Raw genomic sequence first — 26,194 nt, 5'->3', positions numbered from 1 at the left:
TATGAGGAAACAATCAGACAAACCCAGAATGTGGGGCATTCTCAAGCCAACTGACCTCGACTCTGAAAAGGGAAACCAAAGAGGGCACGAGGACAGTTCTAGTTTAAAACACTAAAGAAACATAATAACCAAATGCAGTACTTGAACCTATGAAAGATATTATTGATACCATGAAGGAAATTTAAAACTTTAAAAAATCTATTAACATTAGCTATTATGAATAACTATAATATAAATTATAACATAAGTTAATAAAATTATAATTTATTTAAAACAATGTATTATGATTTATAATTATAAAAATAATATAAATTAATGTTATTTTTTAGATATGATCATGAATGTGTAGGAGAATGTTCTTATTCATAGAAGATACTTAAAGCATTTAAGAACAAAGTATCATGATGTCTGCAACTTAGAAGGTAACCAGTATTCATTGTATTATTCTTTCAATTCATTTCTATAGGTTTGAACATTTTCTAAATTTAAAAGGTTGAGGGGAAAAAAGTTCAGGGAAAAGTATGGAAAAATGAAACTTACAGGACATAGCAACCAAATACAATGTGTGGGTCTTGTTTGGCTCTTGATTCAAGCAAACCATGTGTAGGATTAGGTTTATGAAACAATTGGGAAAATTTGAGTACTGTTGGGATGTTTGGTGAAATGCAGTATGAAGCAGGTGAAACAACATTGGCCATATGATGATGATTGTTCAAGCTGGACCATGGGCACATGGGGAATGATTATGTTATTCTGTCTGCTTTTCCACGTTGGAAAGTTTCTGTGGGTTCGTCACCAGTTGTGGGTTCTGGCCAGCAGAAGTCCCACCGAGACGGAATGAATTACTCAAGACTCTGGGGAAAAGTCAAGAGAGTGAGAGGGAGTTGGAAGCCAACTCCACGAGCCTCTCAAATCTCTCATGTTTATTGAGTACAGTTGAAGCAGGAATTTAGGGAAGGACAGGGTGGGATCACAATGAGTACAAAGGCTTTGTTTATTGTTGGTGTTTGGCTCAAGGTCATAAGACCCTTTTTGGTGAGTCATAACAGTGTTGAGCCTTTCAGCTTATCAGGGTGGAACTTATAAGAATCAGCTGCTTGACAAGATTTTCCTGGACTCAGGCGACTGTGCCTGTCTTAGGTTGCCCCCTCAGGGGGTCTTACCCATCATTGGCCAACCAGCCTTCTCAGCTCTGAGTCTGCAGTTTTTTACCATTCCAGCCCAAGGCTGTTTTGGGGATAGAAGACTAACAGCAGGCACGCCCAGCATTTATAGCCGGGGGCCTGGGTCATTGCTAAAACCTCAAGGCAGTTACTAAGCACATCTTCTTTAAGGAGATAAGTGGCTGGGATTGTTACAATTTGTTAACCCAATCATGGGCTCCCACAAGTTTCCATAATAAAAAGTTAGGGGTACAACTCAAAATTATATACTAATGTTGAGCTTTGTCAGTGAGTGGGTGAGTGACTAATAGGTACCTAAATATATTTCTATGGTTCTCTATTATTAAATAAAAGAATTATACAAAAGGATGATAAGTTGTGAAATCAAGATTAGAACCTAAGTTTCTCTCCTAGCAGTGATTTCAAGTGAATCTGGGGGAGCTGTGAAGGTGAAGGTTATATGGAAGTAACTGTCTTCCTGTTTTTTCCCTTTTATTTTCGTCCTCTCAATTTCCCTAATGCACGAGGCTCCTGACCACCACAAAGAAAGCTAGAGCTGGGGCATTATCCTCATCACTTCTGAAGCTGATGGAATGGTATTTATTGCTTCCACTTAAGTTTGAGACTCTCAAGTTTGTCTGTTTAATCAGTTCTTCATTTAGGTAGGAGAGCTTTTATTGTCTTGCATATTCAAGGTGTACCATGGCTACCAGTGCTAATTTAACATTCAGGTGAAGATAAAACAAGTTTTTGAGGGAATGATCATGAAGATCATACAGGCACCTCTCTCCCAACCCCCTCCCCCAAATTCCATTAGCGTTGTAAGGGTGAAAACCACTCATATTTTTGCCTACCTGTAACCATGTAGGCTAAAGTCACATGTGCCTTAGGAAATGAGGGTTAGATGGTTTAGCCCTATAGTGGTCTTGAACAATTTAACTTTTACTCTAAGGCAAAATTTTCCAATCAGGGAGGGTAGTAGTTTCTTTGCTATGTTTTGTTTTTGTTTTCTAGGGAATAGGGTTCAAATGAAATGTGAATTGAACACATGCCTTAAATTTTTTTTAAAGGAAACATTAGAGAGTATTAACTTCCAATAGATAATATAAACCATAAAAAGGAAAACACTAGTAGATAAGGGTCTGTTTATGAAAAGAAAAACTCATCTCTGGAAATGACAAAACAAAACAAAACCTCTAAGGTCAGACTTAATAGGGAAACAGATGAAACCAGATTTAGAAGGGATGTCATATCAGGGACCAAAAAGGAAAAAAAAAATCTTGCAACTAATATCCATAGTTGCTTAACTGAGTACACAAAAGAAAGGAAAGTAAGTTACACACTATTATTTAAACTTTGTAGCTTTCATGATTTAAACTAGATAATATTGATGAAAATAATTTAAAACCTGTAAACTCTTTCACAAATATAAAATACACACACCTGAAAATGCAGCTAGTGTTGCCCTTAGGTTTTCTTCTAAGGTGTCTTTATAATAATTGTTTGCATTGGAGGTTAAAGTTTGGAACTTTGATCTGGGTTTTCAGTTTGAATTTATTTAAGGTCAAAAGACATTTATGTGGAAACTGAATTTGTTTCGTTGAATCTTTATTCTTTCTTTCATGTTGCTTTCTGTGTCTGTGGTAGATTTAAAATGGCCATATTTTCTTTGCCATCTCTCCCATTATGTACAGACTCCAATATACTTTACTACAATGGCATGTAAATAGTCTCGGTTAGAAAATTTGACTTCACTTCTTACTATTAGTAAAATAATAGTAGCTTACATTTGTAAAGTGCCTTACCTCTTGGAAAATGTATTCCCATACCTCACCTCATTTGAGTCTTACTAGAAGCCCTGTTTAAAAGGTAGTGATTCTTATCCGTGTTTTCAGTTGGGAAAACAGAAGCTTAGAGAGATCACATGACGGGGTAGAGGAAAAGTCAAGAACTGAATGCAAGTCTTTTAAGCAGCTTAGGTGCTTCCTCATCATCTGCGGCTTCAGTGCCTTACGTTCTTTCTTGATTAAAGAATTCTTCTTGATGGAGAAGAAAAAACAAAAAGAGTTGAATAGCTCTGCTTTCTCTTGCATTTTCTGCCCTTGTCGTTCTTCAACATTTTTTTCCTCCAACTTTTAAATATCTTTTTATTATGAGCATGGCCGTGTTGTCATATACTCTATCTGCCTGGTGAATTTGTTTGAAGTTAGAATTATGCTGGTGAGTGCTGCACGGAGGAGGGAGAGAAGCACACACTCGTGGTGTCAGGTGCTGCGCGGGGGCTTCCCCAGGTTGTGAGGTCATCATCCTAACTTGCCAAGATGTGTGACATTGTCCTCAGTTTTTACAGATGAGGAAAGGAGGCTCAGGGATTTACTCTGTTACTGTCTAGCATAATAGCCACCTTCTCTCCCAAAAAGGCTGAGTATGGATTTCAATTGGAATCATCTTCTCTTTGAAGTTATTTTGTGCAGAACTTAATGTGCTTTTTTTCTCCCTCCTTTAAAGGACATATTCCATGATGGTTTTTCTTTTTTTCTGTGATATTTTCATATTTCAAGAGAGTAATTGAGGTTTAGGAAGGCATGGGGAATGTCGGGTGTCCTTCTTTCCTTCTCCTGCTGTGGTTTCTAAATTTGGCTTAGGTCACTGCTGATATGTTACCTAACGGGGTAGCACCCACATCACTTTTATCTACATTTCATACCTCAGCAAGAACTAGTTTCAAGGATGGGTCCTTACAGAGGACATAGCTCCAAGGGCAGGGGACCCAGGACAGGTGCGGGTATGAAAGAAAGGGCTGCAGCATGGGTGCGTGGGCGTTGGCGCATCACAGACCAGTGGCAGTGAGGGCTGTGCCCACAAGGGAAGGCTGTCGTCACACCCGCAACGTGGCCTAAAGAGTTTTGTCTAGAATTAGTCCTGGTTGCTGCAGAAGTCAGTGGTGGTGACCAGCATTTGTTACTTTCAAGTCTCCTCTCAGCCCTCTCCTGCCTCCTATGAAGGAATGATACCTTCTAGAAAGGCTAGCATCTCTCTTTCCAACTTGAATTGCAACATCTCAAAACCTGATGGTCTCATAATTACAAACTGCTAAATGTTAGAGATGGAAGGAAGTGATTTACGTTATGACAATGCATCGTCATAAAATAATCTCTTATTTCCCCACTTTCCAGACAATTGCAGCACGACTTTCCCAGGGCCCTGATTTTCAGCACTGATGATTTTTTCTTCAGGGAAGATGGTGCCTATGAGTTCAATCCTGATTTCCTGGAGGAAGCTCATGAATGGAACCAGAAAAGAGGTGAAACATTCCTTTCCACACTCCTGGGAAATCCTATTGTGCACGTAGATTGTAGCTACTGCAAAATGAAAAAGTGTTATGGAAGGAGCTTAATCTAAAGTTCTGCCATTTTTTCCCCCCTCAAACAGAATGCCAGAGTGTAACCTCCCTAGATTCCAGGAAAAAGAGAATGATTGATAATGGGTTCTGAAATAGGTGGTGTTAAAGTTGTGTAATGAGGACCTCTGGTAATAAAAATAACAAAATATGGAGCACGCTCACCCTTCTCTGACTGTTGTATGTTGTTCACTGTTATGTAACATTGTGTTGCAGCAAGAAAAGCAATGAGGAATGGCATATCCCCCATTATTATTGATAATACCAACCTCCACGCCTGGGAAATGAAGCCCTATGCAGTCATGGTAGGAAGAAGTATCATTCTGAATTTTCAGTTACGGGCATTTTGTGAGAAAGTTGAAACATTTGTTTTTTCTTCTTTTTCTGATCTTCCATGATCTCATATTCATTAATAGTCGTCCTCTCAGGGAGCAGATAAAGAGGTTTTATTTTAGTGTTTCTCTGTTGTTCAGTGGCTGAAATTTGCTGAGATGCTGGTATCACTTCAGGGTACATTTTAAAAATAGTCCTTGGTCTGAATTCTTGATAGCGTGTCCATCTTGGCTGTTTTCCTAAGGGAGGCATACACAGGAGCCTCCACTGAAACCGGCCAGGAAGTGCTGGGCTAGGTGATGCCACCAGAGGAGCTGCAGATGATGTTCATAGGACAGTTCTGTCTCTGTCACGCCGGGCACTTGAGTACTATGTTCCAGGGCAACGAATTTCTTAGTTTAAAAACAGATTTAGGATTAACATTGTAACCCTGTTATGATACTGGAATATAAATATAAATTCACATATAAAGGTAACTAAGTTGTCTACGCTCAGAACAGTAAGATTGAATAAAGTGATGTGCACATTTTTCTTTGAGTTTGAAATATGTCTGATCTGTTTTCAGACGTATTTCATCTTGCGTGCTAATAAGTTTTCATTCCTTACTGAATGTAGAAAGGAGAAAAGATCCAGAAACATGCCGGGGCAGGAAGAAGACAGCTGAGGAGTCTCCCCACTTGGCTAACTGTAAAGCGAATATCTCTAAAACTGGGCTCGTGGCCGTCTGTTTTTAGGCCTCTTCATGTTTTGGGCAAAATAGCTTACCTACGAATATGCTTTCCCTTAACTGTACTTCATCAGTTTTACGCAGGCCCAGACTGTGGGACTTTGGTGAATGTAGGAAAGAAAGAGCATCAAGTTTGTGGTTACTTCAGTTCGTGGCTCGAGCGTCCACTTGGGAGAGAAATGAACAGGGACGTGAAGAGTCGAGTTAGTTAAGGCACAGCTCAGAACCAAGAGTCAGGGGTTAAGTGAGAGGCTCAAGGGAAGTCATTTTACTTTTTATTTTTTATCTTCTGTTTTCTAGACATGGACCATCTTTTCTAGCCACCCACAGCCATTAATAAGACCCAGAAATTAGGTATTTTCCACATATGACATTTGATGTCCTTCCCAAATTCGAAGTGTCCATTTAGAGAATGAAGAGGAAATCTTTTAACTTAGCTCTTTTCATTCTGTATTTTATAACACAATAAACAATAGTGATAATAGAAAGTTCAGTTTGAGGTTAAAAAGTAGTGGTCAGTTTATGAATGCAAAGAATGTTTGATGTTTATGTGAAGTGGTAATTTTCTAAACTCAAGGAAATGGGGCCCACTGAATTGAGCCCAACTGTCCTGCATAGCAGGGAGAGCAAGTAGGTGGAAGTCACTTTTATTTCCTAAGCTCTGTGCCTGTGGCACCCTCACTTTCTAAAGCATCTGACAGAAGTGAGTCCATGATAATCACATAAAGGACTTTGAGAAGCCATTAGAGTTCATTGCTCATACCTGTGGACAGGGCATTTAAAACTAGTTCAGCTATCTGTTTTTTAACTAGCCAAAACAAAGAACCTTTATAATTTTCCAGCATAGCAGATAAAATTGACCAAAATTGATCATTGGGAGCCGTAGTAATCTAAGAGTGGCTAAGAAGGGAAATGAACCAACTGTATTTGTTAACATAAACTAAGGCATTGGATTACTGGTCAAACAAGAGGAATTTTAGAAAAGATTTGTAATAAATGTTAAATGGCAGCGTAACCATTCCCAAACATACATACCATGTCTTCAATGTTTTATGTACTTTTGAAAAATCAGGCACTTGAAAATAACTATGAAGTTATATTCCGAGAACCTGACACTCGCTGGAAATTCAACGTTCAAGAGTTAGCAAGGTACTTCTTTGTTTTTCTAGTTCCTCATTATGTATCCTGCTGTTTTCAGGTATTTCAGACCGAACAAAAGAATCTTTTCAGGCTGGAAATGGACATGGTAGTTTTCAGGCCAGAAATGGTAATTCTTAGAAATTGATAACTTTGGAATTATTAATGTGAAGACTTTAGTTTGGGATCAGTTTTCTGATGTAATGCTAAATGCTAAATCTTGGCTTGGACTTGGTCCTTGAAAAGGACACGTTTAACATGCTGCTAAATGCTTCTTTATCAGCGAACATTTGAAAGCACTTTCCTCTGCATGGGATTGCACTTGTGAGTGGTGTTTTTGCACTTAGGCTAAACAAAGATCTTCAGATGTGGAACCGTTTGTGGTTCATTTATGATCTAAATGCTGCTTCTGATTGGTAAAGCAATAAATGTTCAAATAACACTAACTTGTTGATTGAATGCATGGATTCTGATACTCACTATCTGTGCTATTTGATAATGTCAGTGATTTAAAGTAACCAGTGAGATCAGAATTTAGTTTTGGGGAATAGGCCTAGTTCATCTTACAGTTATAAGCAGACAGTGTTTCCAAAGGGATCTGTGGAGCGCCCCCATCAGAATTGCCTGGGGTGGATGTTAAAATCCTAATTCACGGGCCCATCCACAGTTGGAATCTCTGGCAACTGCATTTCAAACTATATCCCCAGTTGATTCTCATGCCCTCTTGAATTAAAGAAGATTGTTTTAATAAGCATCTAGAAGTATGTAGGACTGACATAATTGATTATAGATAATATGCATGACAAACTGGCAAATACATAATAAAAAAAAAGTAATGGTGCTCTTTTACAACTTGAAGCACAGAAATGAGATGTCCAGAAACAAAGCATTTCTGAAGCTTTAGCTTTTTCCTAGCCTCAGGGTAGTTTGAGGGTTTGCAGGGCAGCATGAAAAACGGGAGTTGAGCCTGAAAGATAACTGCTAACATGACTGTTATGCTTTTGTCAGAGTTCCATCCTGAGATAATAATACAGGAGTTGTAAAGTACAAGTAACTCCTTTTGATATGATGCTTTAACTAACCTTTTGCATTTTTTTCCACATAGAAGAAACATTCATGGAGTCCCAAGAGAAAAAATACACCGAATGAAAGAACGGTATGAACATGATGTTACCTTTCACAGTGTGCTGCATGCCGAGAAACCGAGCAGAGCAAACAGAAGCCAGGACAGAAGTAATGCATCTCCTTCCGACGGTGCAGGGTACTGGAACACCTACGCAGAGTTCCCAAACCGGAGGGCTCATGGCGGCTTCATTAATGAGAGCTCCTTTAACAGAAGGGGTGGTTGTCACCATGGATATTAGAGGTCTCTCTTACAGGCACTCAGAATTTTCCTAAATCAGTTTTTACTTCAAATTTTGGTATTTATTCTTTGTTCAATTGTAGTCAGAGCTCTAATTCTAATGTAAATAGTCGAACCTGAAAGTTTTTGAGCAGAAGTAACTACATTCATCTTCAACAAGCATTTGTTAAAGTGATCCTATATGCATGGTCTGATGCTGGGAACTCTGCCGATTTGATTAAACAAAGTCCATTTCTATAGGGAAAGGATTAATTTGAAGCTGAAACCTGAGGACATACCCAAGAACATAGTCAGCCTCGTAGGTCCATTAATGAAATGAAGTGTTTATAATATAAAGCTTCAGTACCACTTTCTCTGAAGCAACCTATTTTTTTTTCCAGGAAATTCATCTCCATCAGGAAAGTTGAAACAGTGGGGGAGAAGTAGGAGGCAGGAAAAATTTTAGTGCCATTGCTACGCTGATAATCCATGTATCTAACAATGTGAGATGTGTGGCTGTAATGATGATACTGATTTTCCTTTGAAATGAATATGGCAGAAAGTACACATCTAAGGGAATATTGTCCTTCAAAGTAGACACTTTGGGAAATTATTCCTTTATTTTAGTGATGTATCATTGTTAAACATGTCTGTCAAAATCCTTCTTATTAGCTATACAAGCTACTGAGGAAAATCAGTGTCGTTACTTAAAGTCGCATCTTGTGTTTTAACTACCACTTTATTGAACAGGGTTAAACCTGAATAACTTTTGGCTGTTGTGCTAATAGTGTAAATAAAACAGGCCTGCTTTTATAAAACACCAATTTTTAAGAGGAATAATCAAGCAATTTTTAAAATTATGCCTATAAACATGTATATAATGACACGGCAGCCCAAAGTTTTGGGAGTGCAAGGAATTAAGCATCCGAGGACGCAGATCCTATGGAGATAGGTAAAAGTCACACTTGTCTTAAGATGAGCAGTCTTGGTATTTTTATGTGGCATTAAGACAGTAAAGTTCTACCACTTCTCTTATACTAATACTGAACTAATGAATCCAAATTAAATCTCAGCAGATTGAAATCAGATTAGTTTGGTGTGAGACCACGATAGATAAGATCATGTAGGATGTATGCTTTATTTCTTGTTGGCCAACAGCTTTCTAATGTTTTGTGAAGTATTATTTAAGTGTCCTATCTAATGGTGCTTTTATGGTTATTAAAATTATATATGGTATTGCTTTTAATGGATTTGTCATTGAATCTAAGGTTTTAGTTTAAGAATATAAAAAAATTTAATTACCATAAATTCCACAGAATCCTACAGTATTAAAAACCAGCTTTTCTATATCATAAACTTATTTACCAGTCTTCAATGAATAGGTAACAAATGCAACCTGATATTTTACTGGCTTATATAAATGATTTGATCTGTACACATTAGAAAGACTGTATTATTACTTTAACATTCCATTATCTAACACTATTGAAATCTATACAACATCTTGACTACCAGCAACGCATCTGTAATTTTTTTCTTCATTAACATTAAAAAAATTGGTGTCTCCTTTGAGTAGCCAAGTTTGGCCAACAAACTAAAGTTTAGCGAATCTGAATGATTTTAAGGTATAGTTTTGCTAAATTCTGTATGTCCAAGCACAACACATAATAATCTAATAATAATGATGATCCACATGACAACTGCCCTGTTTTCCAGGCCCAGGTAGCTCTGGGTATCCTAGTCAATGTGGTCACTGCTCAGAACTAGCTCAGTCTGGATGGCTTGACTCATTTAGGATAGTAGACCAAGAAGTGGCAAAGAACCGAGGTGGGAACGCCTTTCCTTTGATCCCATGGGAGCAGCCTAACGGACCAGAACTCAAGCCCTCCTGACTTAGGTCTGACTCTCTGCTTAGGGCTTCTGGTTCACCTGGGCTGGACTGGGCTGGGCCACTATGGAGAAGTAGCCCCAGGTTACAAGTGCAAAGCTTTTAAAGAGCTCAGAATAGCTTCCCTGTTTATTTGCCTGTTTTTCCCTGTGTGACTCCTAAAATACTTTGTTTGGAAGCATAAGAATCATTGATTAAATGCCACCAACTTTATTTATCCCACCTAGACGTGTTCTATTTTTTCTCTCAACTCCCATGGCTCCTGATTTGTATGATTTTACTGACTTGTTTTATGTATTACCATTTGCATCACTCTTAGAACTGGGATAGTGCTTTACAGACAGAGTAGGCTCTGATTAAGTGATTGTTGAGTAAGTTACACAGATTGCTTCTACCATTTATCCCTTATCATGCAGTGTATACTGTTGACTTTGTAATCATTAAATTGTCATTTACTATGTGGGGGGATGATATTCACATATACTCAAGCTTCATATTTTTCTCATACAAGTTGGCTATATTGTTTATAATTTATAAAAAGCAGTGTGTGCATTAGATGTGTCTGCAGTGGGTTGTCTAAATGGTAATGAAGAATGAAGGAGGTTATAGCTCAAGTTTTTCCAGAAATCAAAAAAAAAAAAAGTTAAATTTTTAAAATTCTTTGTTTCCCTGACACTTGAAGTTTTATTCCCTGTTCTGGAGTGGATCACTGGGAAGATGATTAGGATGTGAAGACCAAATTATTATATGAACAAAACTTAAATCACATTAATAAGACTGGCAGAACACTTAAGTTAGAACACTAGAGTAGACTACTATGTTAATGATTTTGAGAACAGAGAAAAATCATGGGTCACAGTTATGGAAGGAAACAAATTGCTTTTTAAAAGGATCTATTCTTGGCTTTAAAATGTGTTTATAATGAGATCTGATAACATGATACTGTATATAAATTTAAGACATATTAAAAGACCTGATTTAAGAGCTTCTCCATGCTATGAGTACCTACTTCAAACTGCTTTCTCTCTTTTCTCTATTAAATGTAAGAAAGTAACAAATTAAGAGAATATCATCTTAAATTGAACTGTTATCTCCTGCTTTGGTAGTTAGAAAAAACTAGGTTTAAAGGGGACTACTTGCTGAATCCTGTGATAGGGCTAAAAATAAATCAAGTAGAATCAGTGCCAATTTGAAAGAAAGATTTTAAGTCGTAGTCCAGATGATCATTTTGTTAAAAAAAAATTAACACTGTGAAATCTGTTTCTGATTTAAAGTATTTGAACTTTTAATTGAAATAATTTAATTTCACAGATAACACTGGAATCATAAAAAGTAAGTGCATTGACGGTTCTATTTTTCTTGTTGTCATGCTGACTGAAGGATGAAGAATTGGTCAGAAGGAAACACTACTGTAGTCTCTTATTGATCCTGACTTTTTTGATCAGCATAAAACTGTAGTAGAACCAACACATGCATTAAGGAAAATTGATTCCTATTGGGTTCCCCCCTTAAAAAAAAAAAACCTAAAATAGGAACTAAATTAAAAAGAATTATGTGAGTCAAAATAACTGTACTGAGAAACCTAGTTTCATTTAATTATAAGGATACAATCTAAAAGAGACAGGTATGTTTCCTATGTTTGTAAAATAATACTTAGAGTGATCTGAAGATTTAAAGATTTTTTCTTGACTAGTTAATAAATATACAGTCACCGTTTTAAGATATATAACTGAAGTAAGAGTACACCAATACAGAAGCAGGGAAAGAGCATTGCTGAGATATACAAGCACTGAGGTAAAATTTGAATTATTTGCTTTCTTTTATCATTATGCAGATACTGGTGTACAGTTTGAAACTAGATATGCTTTACAGACTGGAAAGGTTGTTAATAACTATTGTCATTTTGGTTTCTGTCGCCTTTGCAGCCTCTTGGAGATATTTTTTATTGTACTTGTGTCCTGCATATTAGTCTCATGTTCTTCAGTCCTGGCTTGGGAATTCTCTCGTTCTTTGATCCCAGGTGTAGTGTAATGCCTTTTCAGTGTGAGATAATCCTCTGCACTAGTGGGAGCAGCCCTAGTGGATTCATTGATAGACATACGTTGATCTTCTCCTGCTGAACCGGACAAAAGGGCTTGGGTATTTATCAGTGCAAGTTCTTCATCAGCTATTGAATCATCTTCCAAAAGAGAAATGTCATTAAATTTTTTAAGTAGAGTCATCTGAGGTGAATTCAATTCTTTTTTCTTTATAGGTCTTTCATATCTGGTGCCACAACTCCGTGGTGGCTGAAATGCCTTTTGTGCAGCTGGAGAAACAAATGTACAAATGGGACTAACAGGTGGAGGTACAGGCAGTCTACTTAAGAAATCCAAGGCTCTTCTCTTTTTGCAGCTTTTTGGGTCATCAATCTCTTTCTCCTCTTTGCAACAAGACTTTGAAGTCATTTGGGCTGATACAGGTGTGGAGATAGATTTCCCTTTTGGCTTACTAAGTGATAAAGGACTCTGATATTTCATTTCACTGGGAGAAGACATCTGATAAAAAACAAATTAAAAAATAGCCTATATAATTATGTACTAATATATAAAAATCAAAGTAGCTTTTCATTAAAAAATATTTAAACACACAAATACCACACAATCTCACTCCCCTAGTGGCTATGATTTCAAGAGACATTCATATTCTTCCTCTTATTCCAGAAGGTAATAATTTTGCAAAAGAGGATATAAAAATGACATGAAAAGAAAGAAAGACGAACTCTAATCGCAGTAAGACAAAAAGGGAGGTAGGGGATATAACTTACGCTTTAATCTTTTCCTTTTTGTTACTAACAGGCTAAACAAAGCTAAGCATTGTAAAACCATTTTAAGAACACTGACCGCCTGGGTTCTAATCCTACTTTTCTAGTTTTGGGATTGTAGGCAATTGCTTAATCCCTGTATGTCATAGTTTCCTCATCTGTAAAATGGAGATAATTTTTATTTCATAGGGGTGTCGTGAAGATTAAATGAGTTAATATACATACTCTTAGCAAGTATTAGTTACTTAGGAATTAGCCCTTAGCCAATATTAGACTTTAGCTTGATTTGCTTTTATTGTGATTTAAAGAATTAAATCAAACTGAGCTTAGAAACAACCCTAAGTGTACAGAACAGTCCTCTTAGCAAAAAGACACAGGCAAAAAAAAGTCTTTCAATCACAAATGAAAGCTCCTGTTAATAAAATTTTCCCCCCAAAGAGTGTTACATTCTGGCTTCAATAAACAGGTTATAATTTCCAGATAACTTACACCTATAGGAGCCACTTAACAATTAACCACATTTTCTAATTAAGTTTAATCAACATTTCATAATGTTTACTATGTATACACTAGAATATATTGTTGCCTGTGTATATAATATTTATAAAATTCTTTAAATTTGCATTAACTTACCAGAAACTTACTTCCTGTAGCAAGGACTGTTTGGGCAGTGTGTGATTCTGAAGTATAGTCTTCAGTCGGAGTGGACCACTTGGGATTATTTGCATTAAGTATATGAATAAGTTTGTTTTCTGCATCATTGCAAAATATATCAATATTCTAAGAAAATAAATTGGAAAAGCTGTTTTGTAAAATGCAAACCCCCACATTCATGTTTTCAGAAAGTGTTTTTAAAACCAGAAAAAACTTGGACCAGAAGAAAAGAATGAGACACCACAAATTTGACAGCAACTGTCACACAATATACCAGTGCAAAAATGCAAAACCTAGTCATCGATTCAGGGGAAATTAACTGCTGGAGGAGAGAAGGAGGGAGGGGGTGTGAGTGCACATATCAGGGAGGGAAAGCGGCGTCAGAGAGCTTCCCAGCCACCTGGTGTCATCAGCAGGCTATCATATGATCCTGGATTTGGAGCTGGTAGGTTTGGGGCTCGAATTTCAGCTTTATTTACTACCTACCAGCTGTAAATCACCTGACATGTCACGGAGTACTCCTTTGGTTAGTAATAAGGTCAGAGAACTGCCTCATGTCTGTTCCAAGGATTAAGTGAAGTAATGTGTAGGTTATATCACATGAAACTGTTGTTTCAGAAGTCACAAATGGTCAAATACAAGCAATTCAGTTATGGTTTAACCTAATTTACTAGAGTATTTTGTTAGTAAACTTTAAAATGATATGTAAAGGACAGTCATCTCTGAACTGCCCTTGAATGGTCTGAGAAAATCTAGGGTAATAAATAGTACTAGGTATTCTGCATGGGAGCCAAATTATGAATGTAACCCTCAGTTTAGAAACCAGATAAACCAGGGTGTTAGTCATGATATGAAGCGAGTCTTTAGATAAAATATCACACAAATTTCCTTTATATAGTTGGCTACTCTAATGCTTTTAAAATATAATTTTAATTTATATGAATTTTAAATAATATTTCAAATATTAAACTATGGAACTAAGAGGCTTATCTTTTGTAGATTTTATTGGGAGGCAGCACTGCATAGTAGCTCATAGTTTGGGCATAGTTTGCATTCAGATTGCTTACATATGAATCCTGGTTCTACCAACTTGGCTCTGTGATTTAACTTTTCTGCTTCTCATCAATCAAATGCAAAAACAGTTCTTTACTTCAGCAGGGTTGATGGGGGAATTAAATGAGACAGGCTGAGAACAAAGCCAGACATACAATAAGCACTCAATAAACTTTGTTCTCCTATTTGGTATTATTTCAAATCTAGGACAGGTATAAACTGTATAAAATACTAGATATGGAGTTTAAAATGTAAATTTACAGTCTACATATTATTAACTAACTACACTGCCAAGTGCTCTGAACCACAGATAACTTGTATTATTCTTGTCACCAATTTCCGGTTTGCCTGCACAGTCTAAGGCTCTGAACATCCTTCTCACACTTTTCCCTAATTCAGTTCCTTTTCTTTTTTTTTTTTTTAAATGGAGGTACTGGGGATTGAACCTAGGACCTCACGCATGCTAAGCATACGCTCTGCCACTGAGCTACATCCCCACCCCGCGCAGTTCCTTTTCAGATCTTTCTTTTCTTCCTGATACTGTCAGCCACCATCTCATAAGGTTCACAACCAATTAACATATGGTGAAATCTCACCCTCCATTTATAACTCAACTATCCAATTTTCATAAAAACTGCTACTTCCTTGACATCTGACTGTCAAAATAGGACAATACCAACATGCATGGTAATGCTCAAAGCTAATTTTACCTCAATAGTATTTTTCATTTTGTGGAATGTCTCTTGAAAATGGCCTTCCTTTGGACTGGCAGAAAACATGGAAAAATCTCCAGCAAATAAAGTAGGAATTCCTGATTTGTACTCTGGTCGCCACTGGAGGTTGCTTGCAGCAATTAACATGTGAGGTTTAATAATGTCTTCATTAAGATCTATCCAAAACTTTATTGCCAATAAATTATGGCATTCATCTGATAAATAGACCAAAGGAGCAAGACCTACAATTGGAAAAAAAAATCAAAAAACAGAAAACAAACAAACAAAAAAACTTCATTTATAAATGTGTTAGATAAATTAAAAAATACAAAGAACCTCTAAATATGGCCATTTATTTTGGTATGCTGATGGTAAAAACAAATCAAAATAACTAAATTTAGAGAAAGCTCAGCATTTCCAAAATGACCTGTTGCTTCTGATGCTAAAATTTCCATGCAGTATGACAACACATTCTGTTGCAGAGGCCATGGGGAAGCAGGCAACATGTAAGCTGAACAGCAAACAGGAAAAATTCATCAAGATGGGAAGGAAATGTACATTCTAAGCAAAGTGAATGCAATTTTAAAGGTAGGAACTGTTAAATACTTGAGTGTGTCAAGTATGTGAAATGGTACAGTTTTGCTGAGGTATGTGGGGTGGTGGTTTAAGGCAGGAGGCTGAAAGGTTTTCAGGCATATGAAGGAGCTCAGGTTTCATTTTCTAAGGAGCAGGGAGAGCCACCAAAGGTTTTAAGCTGAGACACATCCCGATTAGATTTGGGTGTTGGGGAACGAGTACTTCGGGCTTCAGGTGGCAGTGTGGTGCTCTCTAGTAGAACTTTCTTTCTCTAACACTTGACATCAAACTGAATAAAAGAAAGAAGTGTTCACCAAAAACATGCAAATAAGGAACATCCTGATACAAAATTTAAAAACTGATGATGAAGGAAAGAAACAGAAGGTTGTGGCTAGAACCAAGCACAGGAGGCTCCGCTTCTCGTCCCTTCCCCACACTGGTGAGATGACACACATCCTGAGAATTCTATTACCCTTAAATCTGAAGAAAAGCAGATAGAATGAGTATCCTTACGTGTCCCCCTTCCGATTAGAAGTAATGAAAATGGCCACAGTGGAAAGCACGCGATGAGGACTGACTGACAGAATAACAGCCGTGTGGGTTGAACTGTGTCCCGTTAAAGATGCTGAAATCCTAACCCCCAGTACCTGTGAACGTGACCTTGTTTGCAAATACAGTGTTTGCTGACAAAATCAGGTTAAGATGCGGTTATTATGGTGCATCCTAATCCAGTGTCCCTATGAAAAGAGGATATTTGGACACAGACACGCACAGAGGGGGAATGCCCTGTGAAGATGAAGGCAGAGACTGGGGTGATGCGTCTACAGGCCAAAGATGGCCAGCAAACCACCAGAAGCTGGGAGCGAGGCATTGGACAGATTCCTTCTCAGCCCTCAGAAGGAACCAACCCTGCCAGTGTCTTGATTGTAGATGTCTAGCCTTCAGAACTATGGGATGATACATTTATGCTGTTTAAGCCGCCCAGTTTGTGATACTTAATTACAGCCTCATAGCACATGAATACATGGGGTTACTCACTCAACTAGGGACAGTGATCCAGAACAGAGATTCTATCTTCTTCAGATATGGAATATACAGTGGATGGAAACTAAGAGGGGAAAAACCGGTCTTGAATACAGTAGAAAAAGAAAAAAAACGACTCGAGAACTGCATGGGGTGCTGGCAGGCCTCTTTACCCCACATACCTCACCTCATCACCACAACTGCCTTGGGACCATGAGGTCAGTCTCCGCAGGGAGCCTGGACTCAGTCTCCAGAGCTTCACACACTGCCTTTTTGCACACCGTCTCCAACCTCCCCCTGACTTCTGGGAGCCTCTTATTGGACCCTCTGGAACTCAGTAAAATCTCCACTAGCCTCAGCCTTTACTGGAAGTGAAACCTGGCTCTCCCTGGATGACACAGCTGCCTCTGCAGAGCCCTTGTCTCCTGGATGTCAGAGGGTAGTGTCTCCTCGCCTCTCCCACTGCTCCCCCTCCCTAAAACACCCAGCTGTGAACCGTGTCATTCACTCCTCCTCGTTTAGGCATCTGTGGGCCTCCAGTCACTCATTCCCTTCCCCTCCTTTAAGACTGTAACTTACAGCTCACGGTCATTCTGTCATCTCTGCTGCTGTATTTCTTGCTCATTTCAGATAATCGCTCCAGTACCCTGGGCTTCCAGGTTCCTTGTTTTCTTCTCCTTGAATGATCCTGTTCTCATTTCTGCCAGCTGCTCATTCCATTGCACATACCCAAGACTATTTCCCATAAACTAACTTCATCCCCTCCAGAATCTCAGTTTCAAATAAATCATTCTTAACCACCACCTGTGATCTTTCCAGCTCACTCCCCCAAGAACCCCACCTCAACCAATCCTTCAAGCCCCCTGGGACATACCACTCATTTCCCTAATGGGACACATTCCCCTAAGGTCCTCTCTCTCCTCTCTATTGTGCTTAAACTTCAGGGTTGGTTATTAAAAGTCCCTCCTTTGCATGTATCCCCAAATTCTTTGCCCTTCTTGATTTGTGTTATTCACTGGGCTAAACTACAAGTCTGGTTAAGTCTCACTTCCCACCCACTTCACGGACCTTTATAGCTAAACGTGGTTGGAAAAATATCACACAACCACGATGACTAGTTTTATTTTATACGCATGAACATTAGCCTCCAGTGGGCCCTGGCAGTCACAGTGTATTTACAGAGTCCATTCACTCGGCCACTTTCTTGAATAACTTCATGCCTTTCCTCTCTTCTCAAACCTTCAATACGTTTTCCTCAATTCTGACTCAGTTGACGATTGTGTTCCCTATTTTACTGAGGAAACAGAAGCAATCAGAAGAGATCTGCTGCCAGTTTCCACTTACACATCACCTCTTCCACTCACACCCGTACCTGTATACACTACTCCTTCCTCTTTAGCGGTGGACAGACCAGCTCTGCTACCAGCTAACGTCACTCTCACCACACACCCACTAGATGTCACTCCTTCCTTCAAAACTTCCTAAGACTTCCCATCACACTCAGAGAAAAAGTTAATCTATATAAGACCACCCTATCCTCTGGTCCTTGACAGCCTCTTCCCAGCTGTTACTCCTCACTCTCTGGCCTCTGTCAATACATAAGGCACCAGGGAGGATCCTGCTGTAACAGTCCTCTGTAACTGCTGTTCCTTCTGCCTGGAATGTTCCTTCCCCAGATGTGCTCCCCCTCCCTCTAGTCCTTCAAATCTCGTTGGCTCTTCCCCTTTGCAGTGAGGTCTTCCCTCACTTCCCTGTCTAAAGCTACATTCCTCTCCCTCTCCCCCTGATGCTGTCACTCCCTACTTAATTTCCTGAGCCACAGTAAGAAAGCTACATGCTACTTATTTATTTTGTGTGTGTTCTCTCTCCCCATCTACAATGTAAGCTCCATGAGGGCTGGGATTTTTGTCTATTTTGTTCGTTGCTATGCGCCCAGCATTTAAAACAGTCCTGGCACATAACCATCAATAAATGTGAATTGAACAACTGAATACAAGTTACCTTGCCTCTCCAACAATAATGCAGCGTGTGGAGAGAGTCACCCAAACACGAGCAAGAGGAAGTAAAATGCCACGAAAACCATGTAGCATATTAACATAACAGTCAAAGAAAACCCCACAAAGCACTAAAACAGAACTAAACAAAACACAGAAACACATTAAACAAAAGGAGAAAAGAGCCCGGTAACAGACAAAGAGCACAGCTCATAAGTAAACAAAACTGGAAGAAGAGAAGAAAACTTCTGAAGTCTTCAAGAGATTCATGTAACTGAACTTAATAAGAACATATATTCAATAAAATAAAAGCTTGAATGTGAATATGGAATGAAAAATAGCCTGGTAAGACAAAAAGGAGATTACAGGACCAAAGAAATAAATTGCGGACATAATGGGACAAACACATGCATTACAAATAACAAGAAATAAAACATAGATTGCAGAAAATAAAATTACGACATAAAGGCTGTATATAATCACGGTGAACGAAGATGGAAAAGACAAAGAAACAGAAGCAATCAGAGAAGAGATAAAAATAAAAACAATCCAACGTAAGACTAACTGCTGCCCTTGAAGTAGAAATCCCAAAGAATGAAAAAGCAGATTTATTCAAAGATACTACAGAATTCCCTTGAAATAAATAAAGCTTTGAACCTGCAGATTAAAAAGGCATCAGTGTTCCAGGAGAACTGTATACAGAATGCTTATACTAAAACATAGCTTAAACTTTCGGACTTTGAGACATATTCTTCACACATCTAGACATAAAAAGAAAATCACCTAAATGGGGGAAAATTAGGCAAGTCCCAGACTGTTCAATATCAAAAGAGCAATTTCTACAAAGTTCTGAAGGAAGAAAAGCAAGATCGCACATTACTGTACCTGCCAAGATAAGAGTCTCAGAATTAGGCTTTAGGTACATATTTCAGACATATGAGGAACTCATGGAATACGGCATACTTGAAGGCTTCTTGAAAAAAGGACTGACAATAAGCCTTAGCCAAAGAACTGAGGAAGGTAAAAACCATGACAGAACAGTTGATAATCAAACAAGGAATCTACCAATTTGGGACCCTACCCTGAACCACGCACTGTTTTAAGAGCTGAGGATACAGCGGTAACCAAATCTCTGCCCTTAAAGAGCCAACATTCTAGAAGGAGACACACGTGGTGGGTGCTATGGAGAAAAATAAAGCAGAGTAAAGAGGAGAAAAGGTGCTGGGCTGGGGAGCAGAGGGAGTACAGCTCTCTTACAAAGGGTGCTCAGCGAAAGGCCTCTTATAAGGTTGCATTTGCCCAGAGACCTGAAGGAGCCAAGGGGGCCAGCCACGTGGCTGTCTGCAGGGAGGGGCTTCTGGGCAGGGAGCAGTGAGTAGAAAGGCTCTGTGATGAAACTGGCTCAGAACAGCAAGGAAGGTGTCAACGCAGCTGAAGAGAATGGAGCACAGAGCACTGAGGTGCCTGGCGTGAAATAATACAGTAAATGGAAGGCTTCTAGTTGAGACCTAAGCTGACCCTGACACTTGCATAGTACTTATGTAGACAAGAGAGTGTGGCTTTGAAGATAAAATCTATAGAATGCTGTGGAAAGAGGAATGAGCAATGTCATACTGAAGGAATAAAATACAGATGAATTTGGCTAAGATGCTGGAAAGTAGTAAAAACTGAAGCAGGAGGTGGAGGCCTGATTGCTCAGTTAACTGCAGAGGGAAGTTATAAGGATCCGTCTAGGAATCACTAATATGCTGCAAGACACTTTCTAGCAATTTCTTTAAAATTAAGTAGCACAGATGGGATGTAAGTTGTTTCCTTGTAATAATGCAGAATTGCTTTTCATTAAGAATCGGGGTTAAAACAAGCCTACGTTCAAATCACTAGTTACCAAACTTGCTGATTAGTAGTCCAATTAATCATGAAGACAAGTTTTAAAATACAATGTTTTAAAAAGCATCCATAAAAAGCTACCATTAAATACACTGTATTATTACCTATTTTTTTCACAACCGAAACTACAAATCCTATCAGGTCCACCTCAGAGCAAGGCGGCTGGAAGTCTGGATCCAATAATTTGTTGAAGTGAAGGGGCTCCCTTGGCTGATAAACTTGAAATAGAATTTCTTCTGAAGCCTACAAGAAAAAAAAATATGAATATATGTGAATTCTATAAACTAACATACATCTATCAAAATTGAAAAATATAATAAAAAGTTTATACCGGTAGTTGTTGGTACTGAGTTTTTTTGGTTGCTGTTAACTGTATGTTAGCTCTTTCAGATTTACTTTTAGATTTTGATGCTGCAAGATGATAGATTCTGTATCTCTTTCCCTCTGTTAAGAGGGAATATAAATCAGATGATGGACGCCAGATACTCAATATAACTATTTAAAGAGGAAGAAGACACAATGGGAGAAATGATAATCATTAAGAAGAGTCTTGTTTAAAAATACATACTGAGGACAATAAAGATCTAAGGATTATCATGTTGTGGGAACTGGAAACCCAGTTTTGCTTCTCTGATATACACTCACTTTACACTTTTGCTAGCATTTGAAATAATTTTATCTGATTTTTTAACTTAAAAAATTTATAAAAACAAAAAATTTACATACTGACCTGAATCTTTTTCCTTTTTCTTATAGCTTATGATACGCAACTTCCACACAGTTGTAACATCCCTTGGTAAAATCTGTTCCCCTTGTCCAGCAGATGCCATAGCCTTCCTGAATTCCAACTGGATCTGGGCTTGCTTCTTATCATTCAACATCTGTCTGTGATTATTCAAGGCTCTTAACTGCTCTTCACTAAAATAACCCTGTAGCCATTTAATAAATTAAGGCAGATGATTTTGGAATACAAAGCAAACAAAACAGAAACAAAACAACTCATCTATTGTAATGAAACTCTTTAAATGGGGATAAAATACAACAGAATCAAGTTCACTTTAAGGATGTGATAATATAAAAATTGAGATTAAAGGTCTCAGCTTATCATATAACGAATATTTTCAAGTGCCTTAAACAGTTTACTAATATTTGTGACAAATTTACCTAGGGCCCAAACAACCTGTATTTATAAACATACTCTAATAATCATAATCATCAACACTGACATTATAAATGGCAAACATCTGAATGCTTACTATATTTGAGAAATATATCTATGTGGGAGGGAGGTAATGTATTGATTAAATCATTCAATCCTTACAATAATCCCATGAGGTACTATTATTGTTTTCTTGTGGTAGATGATGAAACTGAGGTAAAGACAGAATAAATAACCTGCAGAGGCATACAGACAGGGGTTGACTCAAGAGCCCTCCTCCTTCTTAGCTCCTGTAGTATAATCGCCTTAACTCTCTGGAACAGGAGATAGAATTTAAAACAGACATGTACTACAAGCACTTATCTCTGCCTCTGCACTTCTCTCCCCATCATTTCAGCAAACTGCTGTTTAAACCTCCTGGGAATCTCACCCAGTGTTAACAAAAAACAAATAAATGAGTAAACCAAAACCAGAATAAACAGGAAGCAGAATCTCAACACACAACCTACTAGACTGCTGCTGGCTTCCCCATCCTAACACCCGAGTCCGTGTTAGGAGGCAAGACTATGAAATCCCTGTGCTCTACACAGGTCTTCCTAGATATGCAGTGTTTAGTTTAAACATGAAGTTTTAAAAAGATATGTGGTTTCAGAAGTCCCACAACATTAAGTATTGCCACTGAAAACAAGTCCTTTTAACAGGGTATTTTAGAAACTGATGGTTCCCTCTAGGAATTATAATAACTTTAAGTGAAATTTCATAGAATCATATAAACTTAGAACCTGAAAGCCCCTCTCAGGCTTTCCCTTGACGGACGGTGGAAAGGAGGTCTGAGAGACAAACCACTTGTCCAGCTACACAGGGGCAGGGCCAGGTCTAGAACTTAGTCCTCCAACTCTCATTCTGCCCCCTTACTTTTTCCTTATCAGTAAATTCTATCAATGGAAACCAGAATAATATTTTGTTAAAATTTGTGGATGAAATTAGAACTATCTTCATATATGTCACAAGCTTCAACAAAGGTAAAGAGAGAGGGGCAACTAATTTTTCAGGTGAGCATAATAAAGCCTTACAGACATGGAGCAACTATACTCACAGGCTTGAAAAGCGGATTGACTTCTCACAGGGAGACTGAGTTGTAACATTTGGGAATCTAAGGGAATTCTATTCAGAACAGCACGCCTCACTCTCCTAGTGGAGTATTATTTATTTTAAGCTCCTGCTATTTAAGAAAGTAAAGGCTATATACAAGATTGTCACCAAATAAATGAGATTAATCAATATATAAACAAGTTTTCCTAGAATTTCCCCTCTCCTCCCTATTTACCAAACTAATCCTAGAATTTGCATTAATTATCTAATTAGACCCAGGTGTCTAAAAATTAGGCAGTAGCTCACCTTAATGTACAAAATGATGTTCTAATAATAGTGACTAACATTTATATAGAACTTTGTAACAGTATACTTTACATACATTATCTGATTTGCCTAAAACAACATCTTTTGTGCCCATTTGATAGCTATTTTATGTCCAACTTGCTTAGCTAATAAATGGTAGAACCATGATTTTAAGGCCTATGCTATTTGTAACAGTTTAGTGCTTCTGAAACTTTCTCACCTAAGTACCCTTAAGGTAGAGGATTAGGAAATAAACTCTAGGTCTAAAGATCTGAGAAAGAGCTGAGAACATGGAAACTGAGACATTGCTTTGAAGATACTTATTTTATCTTAAAAATAAACAAGTTTTGCCTGTATTTTAGAGCATATTTGATATATAAAATTATTTAACCTTCTCATCCTCTATTTGGTACAGAATTGGAAATGTACCACACTGGTTTGGTACATCACTGAGGACCCTGGAAAAGTACACACCCCCTTTGAGAAACACAGCATTTCAACATGCTGTTTCCCGTAATGGCCAGAAGACTGACTACAGCCTCCCACCTTCAAGGATGAGGATTAAGGCTCACTGCAGGCCCGCTTACTCTTACCTCCAGGTAACTTGGGTCTGCTGCATTCTTCACGGCTTCATAAAGTTCTGCACCATCTTGCAGAGCATGGACTTGCTGTCTTGTCAGTGCACGTGAAGGTATACATCGTTCTGTTATGTTGTCTAGGGGGAAAAACACTAATTAGCTAAACTACAAATTTAAGAATATGGAAAACTAGAGAATCCAGCAAAAAACACCCAAGGTAGGGAGGTTAAAAAACAAACCATTTATCTGCTAAAAGTTCTCCAGGAAAATGTGAAACTAGTGTATTCATGGTTTAAAAAATATAGTTTATTTAATTAGAGCAATTTGTAAATTAAGTAAATAACTTCATGATTTGCTTAATCATGAGTTGGTGATCATTTTAAGCAAATCAAATATTGAGAGCCCAATTTTTCTGCAGATTTATGTAGAACATGAAATTAAATAATAAAGAAAATCATGAACAAATGCAGAACATAAAATTTTCTGCAATAAAAAGGGTAAAAAAGTAAATTTCATGTCCTTTAAGCATAAAACACTATGATTTTTATTATTAAAATTGATGCCACAGGGAAAACAAGTTGTAGCTCCAGTATAAAAACATAAAATTCAACGCCAAAAATGCAAGTTCTAAAATGTAGATAAGGGCACAGAGAAGAGAGAATGGCAAAGGGCTTGGGGAAAATCACCTGATAGTTCTTTCCCGTGTTGCTTTTCTTCTCTAATACCCAGCGTGGACACTACAAATACTTTAGTATGGAAGCTGAAGAGGGAGTTTACTGAAGACTTCTAAAAAGTGCTGTGGGTATGTAATGCTTCATTGTCTAAGACAATTATGAGGATCTAAAAGCTTACTATGTTGAATAAACATGTGATATTTTGGGGCCAAGTCAATGCTTATCTGTGTATCTATGTAATACTGTTTTTAAAAATCAGAAAAAAAAATCCAGATTCAGAACTAGGAAAAAAAAAATCTATTACTCAAAAGAAAGACAATTCACTCAATTAGAAACCTCTAAAACTTTGTTCTCACATGAAAAAAAGGTCTTGTAAACATGACTCGTTTCACCTTCATGCTCTTCGAATTCTGCTTGAAGTTCAGTGAACAGGGCTTCCAGTTTCTTTTGTTGGGCTTCTGCATGTTTTGTTGCTTCCTTTTCTTCTTCTCTTTCATTGCGAAATATGTATAATCCAGATGGTGTCTTCTCCATCCACTGTAACAATGTGTCAAACAAAGATACACATTAGGGAGGGATTCAAATTAACTGTCTCTAAAGAGAGAAATACATAGCAAGCTTCAGAATATATCATACCTGAATAGGGTATGCTCTTTGAACAATTATATCAACACAACCAACATTTCCTCCATCACTGAAAAGTGATGACAAAGGAAGAGGAAAAGGTCTAGGATCCGGAGAGAATCCGAGTTTGGCATACCAGCGAGCAGGCCGAGTGCTGTTAGTGGAAATCTGGACAAATTAATAAATAAGTCACTTATAAGTTAGATACATATTCAGTTCTCTTTCAGATTTCATAATAGTTTTCCTTCCTTTAGGGCTGCTTTAAAAACATTCTCTATTAAATATCTCATGAAGAAAAGAGAGTGAATAAGCAGGAAAACTGTATGATACTAACTTAAAATACAGTATCTCAAAGAAATTATTTAAATGATACAAAGTCTTACTGTTATATAAACATTACTATTGAAAATTAATAAAAGAGAATCCGTCATGTTTAAACTGAAGTAAGATATACTTACTTATCTAGCTCCCTCAAAAAACCTATAAGGACAAAGAGAACTAGAAAGAAGAGGAAAATAGATACTACCAAAATTTTGGAAGCTCAGAATTTATTGGACAAATGGTAAATAACAAAGCAGCCCAAGAATGACTGCAGTTACTAAAAGTAGCAAACATTCATATAGCACTTCCTATGGTGCCTGGCACAGTGATAAGTGTTTTTTCTTTTTTAATTAATATTTAATCTTTACAATAGCCCTAAGACTTATTCTTATGCTAAAAATGAGTTTCTCTATTAGTTTTCTTACTCTGCTCAGCCCTCAGAATGATCACTAGTATCTAAGGGTCTCCTAAGGAAAAACATCAAATCCCCATCTGCTCACCCACACAAGCTGACACACAGAGCTGCTGATCAGCTCATCACTGCCCACTCCTTAAGAGGAAGGGACAGCCAGCAACCAGCAGTTGAGGAAGTCTCCAATCTGAGAGGCTCAAACAAAGAGAAAAAGAGGTCCTCACAAGGAAAAAAATGCAGGAAGCAGAGAAAATGAAATTAAAACAAAATATTAATTAATAGCTTCAGAAAGATAAGAAGATATTATATCTATGAAACAATAACCAAATTCAATT

At 37.7% G+C, this 26,194-nt stretch overlaps 3 protein-coding genes across 17 annotated transcripts in view; 2 read left to right on the top strand and 1 right to left on the bottom strand.

Annotated features, from left to right (window-relative positions):
• LOC105066223 (NEDD4-binding protein 2-like 2) overlaps positions 1 to 4,466 on the top strand; it is an 88,711-nt gene extending 84,245 nt beyond the window's left edge. For all 7 annotated transcript variants that reach the window (XR_012511646.1, XR_012511645.1, XR_012511647.1 and 4 more), the window contains 2 exons: positions 330 to 1,759; positions 4,340 to 4,466. The gene's annotated coding sequence lies outside the window, so the exon portion shown is untranslated. The remainder of the gene's footprint in view (positions 1 to 329; positions 1,760 to 4,339) is intronic.
• Positions 1 to 10,979, top strand: part of N4BP2L1 (NEDD4 binding protein 2 like 1) — a 30,124-nt gene extending 19,145 nt beyond the window's left edge. The window contains exons 2-5 of one of the 5 annotated variants that reach the window (XM_074378033.1): positions 4,340 to 4,467; positions 4,780 to 4,868; positions 6,696 to 6,772; positions 7,866 to 10,979. In XM_074378033.1, coding sequence (XP_074234134.1) covers positions 4,340 to 4,467; positions 4,780 to 4,868; positions 6,696 to 6,772; positions 7,866 to 8,124 — 553 coding nt within the window. In that variant the 3' untranslated portion in view covers positions 8,125 to 10,979. Of the gene's footprint in view, positions 1 to 4,339; positions 4,468 to 4,779; positions 4,869 to 6,695; positions 6,891 to 7,865 lie in introns of all 5 variants that reach the window. The other 4 variants (XM_074378034.1, XM_074378035.1, XM_074378037.1 and 1 more) reach the window with 4 other exon arrangements.
• Positions 10,980 to 11,470: 491 nt separating this feature from the next.
• BRCA2 (BRCA2 DNA repair associated) overlaps positions 11,471 to 26,194 on the bottom strand; it is a 46,371-nt gene continuing 31,647 nt past the window's right edge. For 2 of the 5 annotated variants that reach the window (XM_074378022.1, XM_074378024.1), the window contains 9 exons: positions 25,139 to 25,294; positions 24,859 to 25,039; positions 23,844 to 23,965; positions 21,424 to 21,622; positions 21,025 to 21,188; positions 20,798 to 20,936; positions 15,211 to 15,455; positions 13,427 to 13,573; positions 11,471 to 12,527 (listed from right to left, as the gene is read on the bottom strand). In XM_074378022.1, coding sequence (XP_074234123.1) covers positions 11,889 to 12,527; positions 13,427 to 13,573; positions 15,211 to 15,455; positions 20,798 to 20,936; positions 21,025 to 21,188; positions 21,424 to 21,622; positions 23,844 to 23,965; positions 24,859 to 25,039; positions 25,139 to 25,294 — 1,992 coding nt within the window. In that variant the 3' untranslated portion in view covers positions 11,471 to 11,888. Of the gene's footprint in view, positions 12,528 to 13,426; positions 13,574 to 15,210; positions 15,456 to 20,797; positions 20,937 to 21,024; positions 21,189 to 21,423; positions 21,623 to 23,843; positions 23,966 to 24,858; positions 25,040 to 25,138; positions 25,295 to 26,194 lie in introns of those variants that run through there. The other 3 variants (XM_074378023.1, XM_074378025.1, XM_074378026.1) reach the window with 2 other exon arrangements.

Source organism: Camelus bactrianus, chromosome 14, assembly GCF_048773025.1.
Source record: "Camelus bactrianus isolate YW-2024 breed Bactrian camel chromosome 14, ASM4877302v1, whole genome shotgun sequence".
Taxonomy (NCBI): Eukaryota; Metazoa; Chordata; class Mammalia; order Artiodactyla; family Camelidae; genus Camelus; species Camelus bactrianus.
The sequence above is the reverse complement of the archived record's forward strand: the minus strand, read 5'-3'. Positions and strand labels throughout refer to the sequence as shown.